General features: G+C 37.6%; 1 protein-coding gene across 1 annotated transcript; it reads left to right on the forward strand.

The window, feature by feature from the left end:
* Positions 1-340: 340 nt before the first annotated feature.
* On the forward strand, positions 341-11,320 carry LOC128492362 (calcium/calmodulin-dependent protein kinase type IV-like). The gene is made up of 12 exons (XM_053464892.1): positions 341-587; positions 913-1,082; positions 2,106-2,184; positions 3,236-3,298; positions 4,363-4,445; positions 6,143-6,215; positions 6,656-6,746; positions 7,416-7,490; positions 9,767-9,842; positions 10,358-10,484; positions 10,600-10,752; positions 10,911-11,320. Exons 2-12 carry the CDS (start codon positions 976-978, stop codon positions 11,124-11,126), a joined length of 1,143 nt encoding a protein of 380 aa, XP_053320867.1. The 5' UTR covers positions 341-587; positions 913-975; the 3' UTR covers positions 11,127-11,320.
* Positions 11,321-11,835: the final 515 nt, after the last annotated feature.

Raw genomic sequence — 11,835 nt, forward strand, 5'->3', positions numbered from 1 at the left:
TAAACACATTGGGCTTCAGCCTTCTTAGCCCCTGTCCTCTGTAGGTGACTGTCCTATTTGTGAAATAGTTGCATCGGTAGTGCTCTTTACGCAAGGTCATGGACAAAATGAATAAAGCATCATTGCTGTGTGATAGACAAGCATTTCCACTTATAGACACCAGGTGGCGCACCAAAACTCATTTAGAGATCATTTAATTGTTATGGCAATAGGAGGAGCAGCTAGGGTGTGTTGAGCTGGAGATATGTTCATATGTAGAAGCTCTTTGGTGTGTGATGAAAATGATAGCATCTCTGGGGGAATCAGTGCCATCAACATGACTGATTATTGACAGCACTGACATGAATTGAACCGGTGTCCCTGCGCCATCCCCTTTCGGTTTTATTTTCGATGAATTAAGAATAAAGGGGATTTATGTTGCCTTTGGATTTCTTGTGGCTGAACATAGCATTGAGAAGATATTAACTGCCTTCAGGTTCTGAATGCTTGGTGACACGCAGGAGCCGGGAAGAAATAATAGCGGCTCTTCATCCAGTATAACACAGAAGGAGATTACATCATTGAAGCCTACTATTAAGTAATAGCAAGTAAGTGTCATGCAGTCGCAAAATATAGCTCATTTTACCAAAACACACCAAATTCAAAAACACATCGTGAAAAATAATACGGATGATACAACACAATAGGCTTTATGTGGGGAGAGGATGACGTGGAGGTATAAGGCAATAGTTTCTAGGAAAAGAGCTCCTATGCTATATATTTATATCTGTGCTATAAATGCTGGGTTATGCAGAGAACTGTGAGCTTTATAAAGCATAGAAATGGATTCACTTTAATTAAGTTTCAGAGTTAAAACAAAAATGTACATAATGTCATTTCCTAAAATAAATCACTTTTTTTTCTGCAATCCAGATGTTTTGTAGAACGCTTCGGGAACACTGAATCGCTTGCCTTCATTATACAGCAGCTTAATAAATGAGAGAAATGCCAACATACGAACCAGAAGACCCGTACTGGATTGATGGCTCTCGTCGTGAGACCAACTTGGAAAATTTCTACATACTGGGTCAGGAGCTTGGAAGGTAACACGCAACACATTTCTAATTATAATTAGAAAATAACTCAGTATCAACAAGAAAACATGCACGAAATGGCATCTGAGTGATCCCTCATGGGTAAGGTGTGTCACCTAATACGTTCGTGAAAGCCAGTTAGTTTCCCTGTAGGTTTAGTCTACCTTTGTAACCATGCTTTATGGATGGCTAACTTAGCTCTTCTTGTATGAGAGACTCACCACAGTTGGATGTTTAGGTGGCGTGAAATATGACCAAAAATATTTGTTTAAAATACATTTTTGTGGTGTCCATCATTACAAATGACTATTACGGTTGACGGGTTAAACGACTACTAATATCACAAATATAAAATCGTTATATACCTTTTTCTGTGCCAGAGGGCTATTTGTTCTTAGAAGTGTACATTCATTATGGAAAGTACGTGGTATTTCAGAAAAAAATGCTCAAGGGAGATCAGTTAGCATGCCTGCCAAACCTCTGGGGATTTCCTGCACATCTGCCACTAAATCTTTAACCAATAAATCCTTAAAATAAATCATTGCGCGGCTGAACTGGATAACTCATTATCTTCAGGAAAATACTGTCTGTCCCTTTTAAAAGAGCACTTATCGGAACAGTGGATACATATATATATATATGTAAAATTTACGAGCCAGGCTGAAATCTATGAGCTACTATTTTAATTTTGATAGTAAGGAAGAGACACACATATACATAGTCACACAAAATAAAACATAAAAGGTATGTGGTAGCTGTAACATTCAGGTAACTGCCAGGATAGTACAAAACCTAAAATACAAAGTATATGAAATCCAATATGGAAAGTTGGTGCCGTGAGTCATCATTGTCAACTTGCATTTGCACAGAAATTCAGCTTTGCAAATAAGGCTGTACGTCAGTAGTGAAACTTGTCGTGCACATATGGATGCACAATGCATGTAAAGACCATACTTCTTCACCTGTACTCATTGACATCGCAAATCAGGGGAGGGCTGGCACTTCGTGTTTTACCCTTTTTTTTTTTTACAGGGGGGCCACATCTGCAGTTTTTAAATGTGAAGAAAAAGGAACACAAAAGCCATACGCGGCCAAAATAATAAAAAAAACTGTGAGTATTATACACAACGAAAACGGAAAGAATTAAGTGGTAAAATGGGGACAATCACGATAGCAACAAATGGGATGCTCTTGTTGATTGCTCCACAGCTACCTCTTTTCCCTAGATCTGTATGTTAGATTACATCAGGTGAGGCAGCAGTTACTCCTCCAGCTATAAACAAGCTATTATGTTTAGTGTAGCGCCATCATATTCCACAGATCTGTACAATAGGTAAGCAGGACATAACAAGTAGTATATAACATAACAAGCTTACAATCTAGAATCGTCTCGATATTGGAAGATGTTAACACCTGTGTGCCATAGTGGATTTTAAAAGACATTTATTCATAAAATCTAAATTGGCATAATCATTTACACATCCATTTCATAAGGAAACTTACAACACAAGTGTATACATTGCAAAGTCTCCAACTACTTTTTTCTGTTACATCTCATATCAACCAAATGTCTTATGTACAGACACTTTGGAAATGCTTCTACTGCATACCTCCCGACAGTCACAGTTCTATGGGACTGTCTTCATCACTGGGCCTACTTTTGTAAGCAGTGGGGAGCATGGCCTGGTTGGGGGGAATCCTCTGATCTTCCCAAACTGGCCTAGAGAGGCGAAAAGAGTCACTGCTGCCCCACTTTGTCTTTTGGGGTAAGGCAGGTGAGGTGTCACTCATCCTGCCCTGCCTTCCTCCAGGGCTACTACCACCCATTTCTTGCTTATTACCAACACCACACCAACTCAGATGTCCTGTAATATTAAATTGACATATTCAATTAACATTGAATGTAAGAGTAGTTAATAATAAAGTTACTGGCATCTGTAGTTATCAGACTGCTAATGTGAAGTCCCAATTGCTGATAGGAAGCTTCAGGGCAGCGATACCTGGATGGGACCAGAGTTCCCATGCTACCTTTTCCTAGTGAAGCAGCCTTGGGGCATACAATTCAGAATATCATTATTAATAATTAAACACTTTTTTTTAACAATCTCATTATCCAGGATATATAATTGCAAGAAACAAATATGCCATTTTATTGCATTTAGATTGACAAGAAAATTGTAAGAACGGAAATTGGAGTATTACTTCGTCTATCACATCCAAACATCGTAAGTAAGAATGCATTAAAATAGATCAAGTAGCATTATTTCACCTACTTTAGTTTATAGTATTAGTTATACTTATAATTAGATTGCAGATGCCGATTTGAAGATGTTTCCATAGGTTTGAGGTGCTGCCATTTCCCATCATTTTGCAGGTGTGCCCACCTTAGGTTACTAAACTAAAGGAACCAAACAGCCAACAGTAGCTAGCTGATTACCAACCACTTTTTATGTGTATGTCTGAGCTTGATAAATAAAACCTCATAACTACTTATTAAAAATAACAGGAAAGCTAAGATATCACTCATTTTTAAGGTCAACTGGAGTGTACGGGATCACAAGTACTAGCAGCCATTACACATATATTTTCACCCCACATATCAAAATAGAAAAAACTAACGCTCTCATTAGGAAGAGACTTGTCTACTTAATTAAGGATCACCAACAAATAGACAAGACTAGGAACACCTCAGAGATGTAACCACACAATACTCAAGGCCTACAAATATCTAATTGAATGACAAACTCATTGGGGTTGCCTTATAATGCATAGTAAATGCAATGAGCTGGCACTGAAGCACTCCAGAAAACTGACTTGCAAAATTCCACTTTAGTGAGGAAACCCCATTGCCCGTAAAGCCCATATAAAGCCAACTAGTTATTTTATAAAGAGAACAAATATACCCAATTATACCTGTAACACAATCATTTGGTTCTTCACGAAAATCTCAACTCAGTAATCATGTGTGATTAGACCAGTGGTGGGTGTGATAGTGCGGGCTTTTTTATGGCCACTAGAACACCAACAACTTATATTGTGAACATAAAGCTAACAGCATGTGACTTCTCCCTGCAAATGATAGTGCAGACCGTCAGAGTGTCCGCGATAGTCATGATTATCTGGCACAACTTTTGTTAAAATCAATAGTCATTTAATGAAATGCAGTTCCTATTTTAAGTTAAAAAAAAATAAAATAAAAAAACTTGGAGACAACTCTCAATGCTTTCAAGGACAGTGTCTTCAGACACTGAATGCCATTTAACTATGTCATTCTGTATATCTGTTTTAGATTAAGCTGAAGGATATATTTGAGACACCATCGAAGATTGCATTAATTCTTGAACTAGTGACAGGAGGGGAATTATTTGACAGGTAAATAACCAATCACTTTCAAGACATTAAATCATAATGCCAGCTGTGCTGCCAACTCCAGACATCAGATAGCCTGAGTCACTCAGTAAAGACATGTGCCGGATCCTGATACATATAAGAATTTTATGACGGCGCATAAAGACAGGAAAAAATTATATCTCTAATGAAAAGGGGAAGTTTATTTCTTTGTGACACAATTATGAATTTATATTAGCATGTCGTAGATGTAGCATTGACAGAGCACCCATTGACTTGGGATGTTTATGGAAAAATATATACTGCAATGCTGCATTACTGCAATGCCTCATCTATAAGTGTTCCTATAAAAATGGGTTTGTCTATTCACCCTAAACATAGAGCCAAACCAAAGTAATATTTAATGCTAGTATTTAGGAAGCTTTGTCGAACTATGCCTATGGCATAAAGTAGCATTTTTTGCCATTTTTAGAATACGGATGAGTGTTTACCCACATCTAAGAAGTATCTGTACAAGTAGGCATGCAAACTGGCCACCATTTACAAATAATTTTTCTTGCCCCCCCCACAGTTTTTATTAAGAAGTTTTTTGATAAAGCAACAGTGTCACAGATTCCTATTATGACAAAAAACATGAACTTCTCATTGAAATGCTCGAATCTGATATAAGTTTTAAGGCCCAAACAATCCATCTAATGTCTATTCATTCTTTGGTGTTGCCATTTTTTTTCTTGTTATTTCAATGTCACCTTCTTGTGCTAAGATTGCATGCCTGGGAGATAGCTTCCTTTTGAGGACCTTACTACCTTATATAAAAATGTTTCTTGCACTAAAATATACTGACAAATTTGGAAATGAACACATTTTTTTCAGAACTTGTACTTTAATGGGGTGATGGATGTTGCAGAACACATAATAAAATTGTACCAGTGTTAATTTGGCAAGTTAAAGCACAATAATGATTCTTCCAGACCCAACCTCTTCAAGTGACTCCACTCGTAAACTTGTGGGTTGTGGGTTGGAGGTCCTGCTGATGTCGGTGGGTGGTCCTTGTTGTGGGCCGTCCCACCAACATCAGTGGACGATCCCACTGACGTCGCGGGACACACACTATTGTTGGTGGGGAGTGGGTTGTGCCCCAAAGTTCCCAGGAATGCTCATAACTATAGTCCAACTGTCTGACCAATAAAAGTGCTGGTGACCACTGTAGATAGATTGTTCTATTCCACTTATTAATTGAATTCACTATTGTGTTAAGCAAATAAACCTCAACATATGTGTTTTTTGATTGTTTCTTTTTAACGGTTTGAACACATAAAAACAGCACATAAGCTTTGTACTATGCCAACAGCCTATCAACATCTGCTTTTATGGTACAAGACATGCCTGAAAAATTCTGAATAAGGAAAAATCTTGGGATTAAAATTCTGAGAATGGTTTTGCCATTCAGTAATGCTGGGTAGGAGAAATGATCCTGGTGTATTGGTTGAAAAGTGCTGTTATCTGTATAGCAATCAATAGAATGTTACAACTGATTGGACAATTCCATCAGTTGCTATGGATAAAGACAGCTTTTAGACTTTTGCACCAAAATTACTTTTACACATAACCCTCACTAATTTTAACGATGCGTTTAGCTGTGAAATGATGACAATGTATATTTGACTTCAAGTGGCTCTTTAATTGTATTGCGTGATCAGATTTCCTGTCTATGTCTTCAGGATAGTGGAGCGTGGATATTACAGTGAGCAGGATGCTGCCCTTGTTGTACAGCAGGTTCTTGAAGCAGTCACTGTGAGTCTACAACAACATAAGTAACATAGTATATTACTACATTTACTTTTTGCCCATAGTAACCAAATTCTTCACTCCCAATCAAGTTATTGACACTATACTATACAATGCAAGTATATATGTACACTATACAAGATATTGTACATCAAATTATATGCCTGACAAAGTATTCAAGCTTTAAGACTTTATTTGACTTTCTGACCTATATGTAAATGTATAAGACATTTGGAGTAGAAATAATGCATTTTATTCACACAATTTCATTTAAAAATACATTTCCATCAGGTTATATAGGAATTATTGATATTTTTAGGCTCGTAGGACATTTTGACACAGTCATGACTAGAACTGGTCTTGAAAAGAAAAACATCTAATATTTTAGAAGCTAATTATTTGTTATTGGGATCAATGCCAAAGTAATTTTTTAAATAATTTTCCAGTATCTACATAGTAATGGAGTGGTTCATCGTGACCTGAAACCAGAGAATCTTCTGTATGCAGACATGAGTCCAGATTCCATTCTTAAAATTGGTAATGTACAGTGATCGCCCATGTGTGCCATCACATAATCACTGGCTACGTGAGAACCCAGTCCAGTGGCTTAATGAATTTAAAAGGGCCTTTGCTATCCACATGTTGGTCAAAAGGCTCTGAATAACTAAAAGATTTCGAAAAATAATGCCCTGTGAGTTTTTAATATTATACATTCACCATTAAAATGCAACGTGGCTTGAATTCAGTGATTCAAGCCACTTGGGTAAGGTGACTTTTAGCAGGGCCATATTATTGCAAATGCACGCCCCCCCCCCCACAAAAACCCACCACTCCACAAGACTACCTTATTGACATTAGCCCACATAAAAAGCGTCCTACTTCTGTGGGCTGACGCCTATACAGTGTGAAAAGACACAAATAATGTAGGGAGTAGGGGAAAAAAAATTACAGGGGGGCCTAGGTGGGCCTAGTTGCCAACACTCTAGAACTTGCAGTGCATGTATTGACCACTAGACCGGCAGCCTATTCACAAGAAAGCTGGCAACTATGCATGTGCCGTACCCAATTCAGGCACTGCATCTGTATATATCTATATACATACACACTCCAGATACATAGGAGCCCTCATTTCACAGAATTAAATAATGTGGCAAAAGGATGTCTACTTCTTAAACCGCATTGTAATTATTATTCTCATGGTTAAAGCTGACTTTGGATTGTCCAAAATTGTGGATGACCAGGAGGCCATGAAGACAATGTGTGGTACACCAGGATACTGTGGTGAGTAGCAATAACATACAATACATTATTGATAATTACATCTGTTTAATTGTGTGTGTTAACATTACTAACATACTTTTTTACCCACTAAATTACTTCTGCCTCTGTCTTCATATTCAGTCTATTTGAATTTGAAGCCCCTCAATTTCCTTAGTCTTGTTAACCTGTAAATTACCAAAGTACCAGTCGCCAGAGGCATGTCAGCTGAGCGGAATCAGTGAGCTGTAGGAAAAGCCATTTCATGTACAAAAAGAAATATAAGGGCACATGGATAGGACACCAGAACTTACGATATAATCGTAACGCCATTTATTCATGCTAGAACAGAAGCACAAAGTAAGAGCCAATTTGACTATTTAGCAGATGCATCAAGTTACCCAGAGCTATAAAATACCTCTCCCCTTCCCGGGCCGGTCTAGAAGTCTTCAAGCATGAACAGTTGGACAGGGCTATTTGCAGTGAGGATGTTTCAGTGCGCGTGTGTTTTAGTGCATACATTAGTAACTAGGAGGCAGGGGTAAGGGGCCACTCAGCTCAACCCCTTAACGTGTACAGGCTTGTGGTGCAATGCAACAACGACAAAGCCCGAACATGTAACAGCTGCATCGATCGGCGACTTTGCAGCATCCACGGAAGCCTCACAAGTGAGGCTGACCATAGATCCGGGGAGGAAAGCCCTCCCCCACAAAAAAAATGGCAACAGCCCACTAAAACAACTTATGATGTGATCGGCAATCACTTCCTAAGCATACCGCCCCACCTTGATCGCCTTGTGATTGCTCCAAAAAAATACACACCTCACAAAAGTGGCCTTTTACCTCCCAAATAACCCAACCAACCCATGCATGTGGGGTATCACTGCGCTCAGATGTTGGTGAACACATATTGGGGTGTTGTTTGACAGGGACATATACCAGGAGCGGTAAATTTATACCTGAAGTATAACGTGTGTGAAAAAAAATACAAAAAAGATTTACTACCAAAAAGTTTGACAAAGGCTGGTGGCAGAATTAGTGCATGGAAAGGGTTAAAATACGTTGGGGTGTCTAGTTTTTAAAAATATATGGTTTGATGGGGTAAATTCCATTGGCCGGCTTCAAAGATTCCCGAAATGGCACATGGGGCAGAATGACCAGATTTTGGGGGGAAATGGTTTTGAAATAGCAAAACGCTGCTGGTACTTATTGCCCCATAACGTGCAGAAAAAAGCAAAAAAAACATAAAAACATTGGGTATTTCTAAACTCAGGACAAATAGTAGAATCTATTTAGCAGGTTTTTTCATTAGTTTTTGCAGATGAGTAAAAGATTTTTCAAAAAAATGAGATAGGGTGATTGGCTTTGTTTACTGTTTTATTTATAAGGCTGTTGAACACTTTGGGTTTGGGCCAAGAATTTTGGTGATAAGTTATTAGTTTGTTAATAATTGTCATGTTTAAAGCTAAATAATAGTCCACGGCCTGTTTTTTTCCAAAACGTGTATTTTTATTCAGAAAAGTATTTATTATAGTTTCTGTATCTCTTACAACCACATGTGTCCGGATACAATAAAAATTGTTCTAAACTTTGGTGGGTATTGGTTATAAAATAATACCCGCACATTGAGGGGAAACGAACCAGTAAATATACTTTTTGTGCCTGGGCTAATTGCCAACTACCCATTGGGTTTAATGGAATCTGACTACTTCTTGTAGGGGTTCTTAGAAACGCTAGTCGCTGTGTGTGTGTAAGGTCTGAGTAAGCACCCGGATAAAGATAATTGTTGACATGGCCAACTGACACCCTTGGCTTCCTTTCCTAACCCGTCGCAGTGGGTCAAAATACTACTAAGTAAAAAACAAAAACACACACATGATTTTATGCTCCAAAGGTTTAATTCCAGCTTTTTTAGTGCCAGCTCTTCCTGTTGAGTGTAGGGCTCTCCCATGGTCATATAATTTTCAATTCGGCATATCGTGCAGTTATTTGATTATTTATACCATACACATATTGTTGAAGAACTAACACACCACACATATTTTAGATTAACCCACCTCTGTGGGCTACCTAGTCATCAATATGCTATTGCTTTTTATAGCGTCAATTAATTCTCAGTTAACGATTTAACGATTAATGATCATCGAAATGTTGTTGATATACCCATTATTGCATGTAATATCACACTAATTTACCTACGTGATGGTTGCACTTCCTTTAATTTAACCTGTAATAAAGTTAATTTAAAAATTAAAAAAAAAGCTTTATGGATCTTAGAAAATATACTAACTGTACTTTCAGCCCCTGAAATTCTTTATGGTTCCCCTTATGGACCAGAGGTTGACTTGTGGTCTGTTGGTGTCATTGCATACATTCTGTAAGTACTTTTATTCCTACAAATTTTCTGCAGAACATTATTATTGTTATGTTTTATTTATAGAGCGCCAACAAGTTACGCAATGCTTCATACAATACATTCAGTATATTCAAGGGGTATGACAAGACTAGAATTGACAGACTAAGACAAACCAATATATTAGGTGGAGAGAGCCCTGCTCGCAAGCTTACAATCTTGAGGACATATGTACATTTAAATTGTGTGCTATTAGGATAAATTTGAGATAATATTGCCAATTTTGCTTTAAGGGCATTCAGGGTTATGTGTAAGTTACTCAACGTTGTAAAAATGATACTGGATGAAAATATGTGATTTTTTTGTTCACTAAGAGGCTAGCAACAATGAAAAATCCATTCATTTCAATGTCCCATGCATAGTATCTGTCAATAAATTATGTATGTAAAGCTTTCTAAAAATTGTATCTCTATATTGTCATACCAGAGCAGTAGTAATATCGCTAACTGAACTAATGGAAAAAAATCTACTTTTAATAGACTCTGCGGCTTTGAGCCATTCTTTGATCCGAGAGGGGATCAGTACATGTACAGCAAGATTCTAAACTGCGATTATGAGTTCATATCTCCGTGGTGGGATGAAATCTCCCTCAATGCCAAGGACTTGGTATGGAATCAAATTGTCATTTGTGTTTTGTGCAAACATCTCTTGCTAGAGGCGTGTTTATATATAAATAAATGTAATGTAATGTGTAGGTTTTACAAGTACCCTTGTACCACAGGTTCAGAAGTTGATTGTATTGGATCCCAAAAAAAGACTGACGGTCTCTCAAGCTCTGCAGCATCCATGGGTAACTGGAAAAGCAGCCAAGTTTTCCCATATGGATTGTACGCAAAAGAAACTCCTAGAATTTAATGCCAAACGCAAGCTGAAGGTGCGTGTTACTTCTACGTTTTATATATCCTTATAACACAAGCATTGATTTCTGAAATACAAAACGTTATAGCCACGATATGCATCAATTGTTATCCATTTACATTGTAATGGTTGGTACTGAATGACAATTTTTCGGTTGTTGTGTTGACTCAATAGGCTGCCATGAAAGCTGTGGTAGCTTCAAGTCGCTTAGGAAACCATAATCACCATGAACATTCAAGAAATGTACAAATCCCAGGACACATTCAAAGGTCAGAGAGTGCTGGACTGGAGGGTGAAGGCTGTTTTTCAACAGAACACCAAAGCATCCTATCATCCAACTCTGAGCAAGCAGCTCCTCATAGTTCACATATGATTTGTAATAGCACATGAGGCAGATCTATCAACCTCTACCAAAATGTCCATTTCTTTACCTTTGTATGTCATATAAGCTTAGGTGTAAGTAGGGAACTATTTCTGCAAGGAACTGTGGAAAATGTTTCTTGGGACCAAATATCAGGGATTTACTGTGAGGATTTTTAGATGTTTCTTTTTAGCAAGCTTTACCCAGCAAATGTTATTGCGTTTTAAAGCGCATTAAAAAAAATGCAATCTGTATCCAAACTAAACACAACCTTAACAAAAGCAAAGGCTTGCAGTGGGTTATTATTGAAGCCTAGTGCAAACATATTGAATTGGACCAATGTATTAATTTCTAGGGTGATAAAACCATTTTTCAAATATTGCACCAGAATTACTCCTTATAAACAAACTTTTAACCCCTTAAGGACAGTGGGCGGTCCCTAAACCCACTGAAAACATTGCATTTTGAGCCCGTACCATTAAGGGGTTAAAACTCTTTTATGTTACCATTCCTCATATATATGTTTTCTATTATGTTTTTTTTTTTATTATGCCACCCTTTACATGATATGTATCTGCAATAAGATATTGGCCTGGTGCTATTTTAATATTTTCAGTGCACATCCCCTGAGATAAAAGTTAACAGTTTACACATTTTTAACAATATTTTACAGTTAGGTTTACAAACAAGTTCATTCATTGCTTGTTTACTGTACATTAAAGAACATGTTTTTGTGTC

The sequence above is a fragment of the Spea bombifrons genome, chromosome 1, assembly GCF_027358695.1.
Source record: "Spea bombifrons isolate aSpeBom1 chromosome 1, aSpeBom1.2.pri, whole genome shotgun sequence".
NCBI classification, from domain to species: domain Eukaryota; kingdom Metazoa; phylum Chordata; class Amphibia; order Anura; family Pelobatidae; genus Spea; species Spea bombifrons.

Coding starts and splice junctions, on each gene's coding strand:
- LOC128492362 (XM_053464892.1), top strand. CDS start 976: ATGAGAGAAATGCCAACATACGAACCAGAAGACCCGTACTGGATTGAT. Junction 2,185..3,235: donor CCAAAATAATAAAAAAAACT/GTGAGTATTATA, acceptor TATTGCATTTAG/ATTGACAAGAAAATTGTAAG. Junction 9,843..10,357: donor GGTGTCATTGCATACATTCT/GTAAGTACTTTT, acceptor TACTTTTAATAG/ACTCTGCGGCTTTGAGCCAT.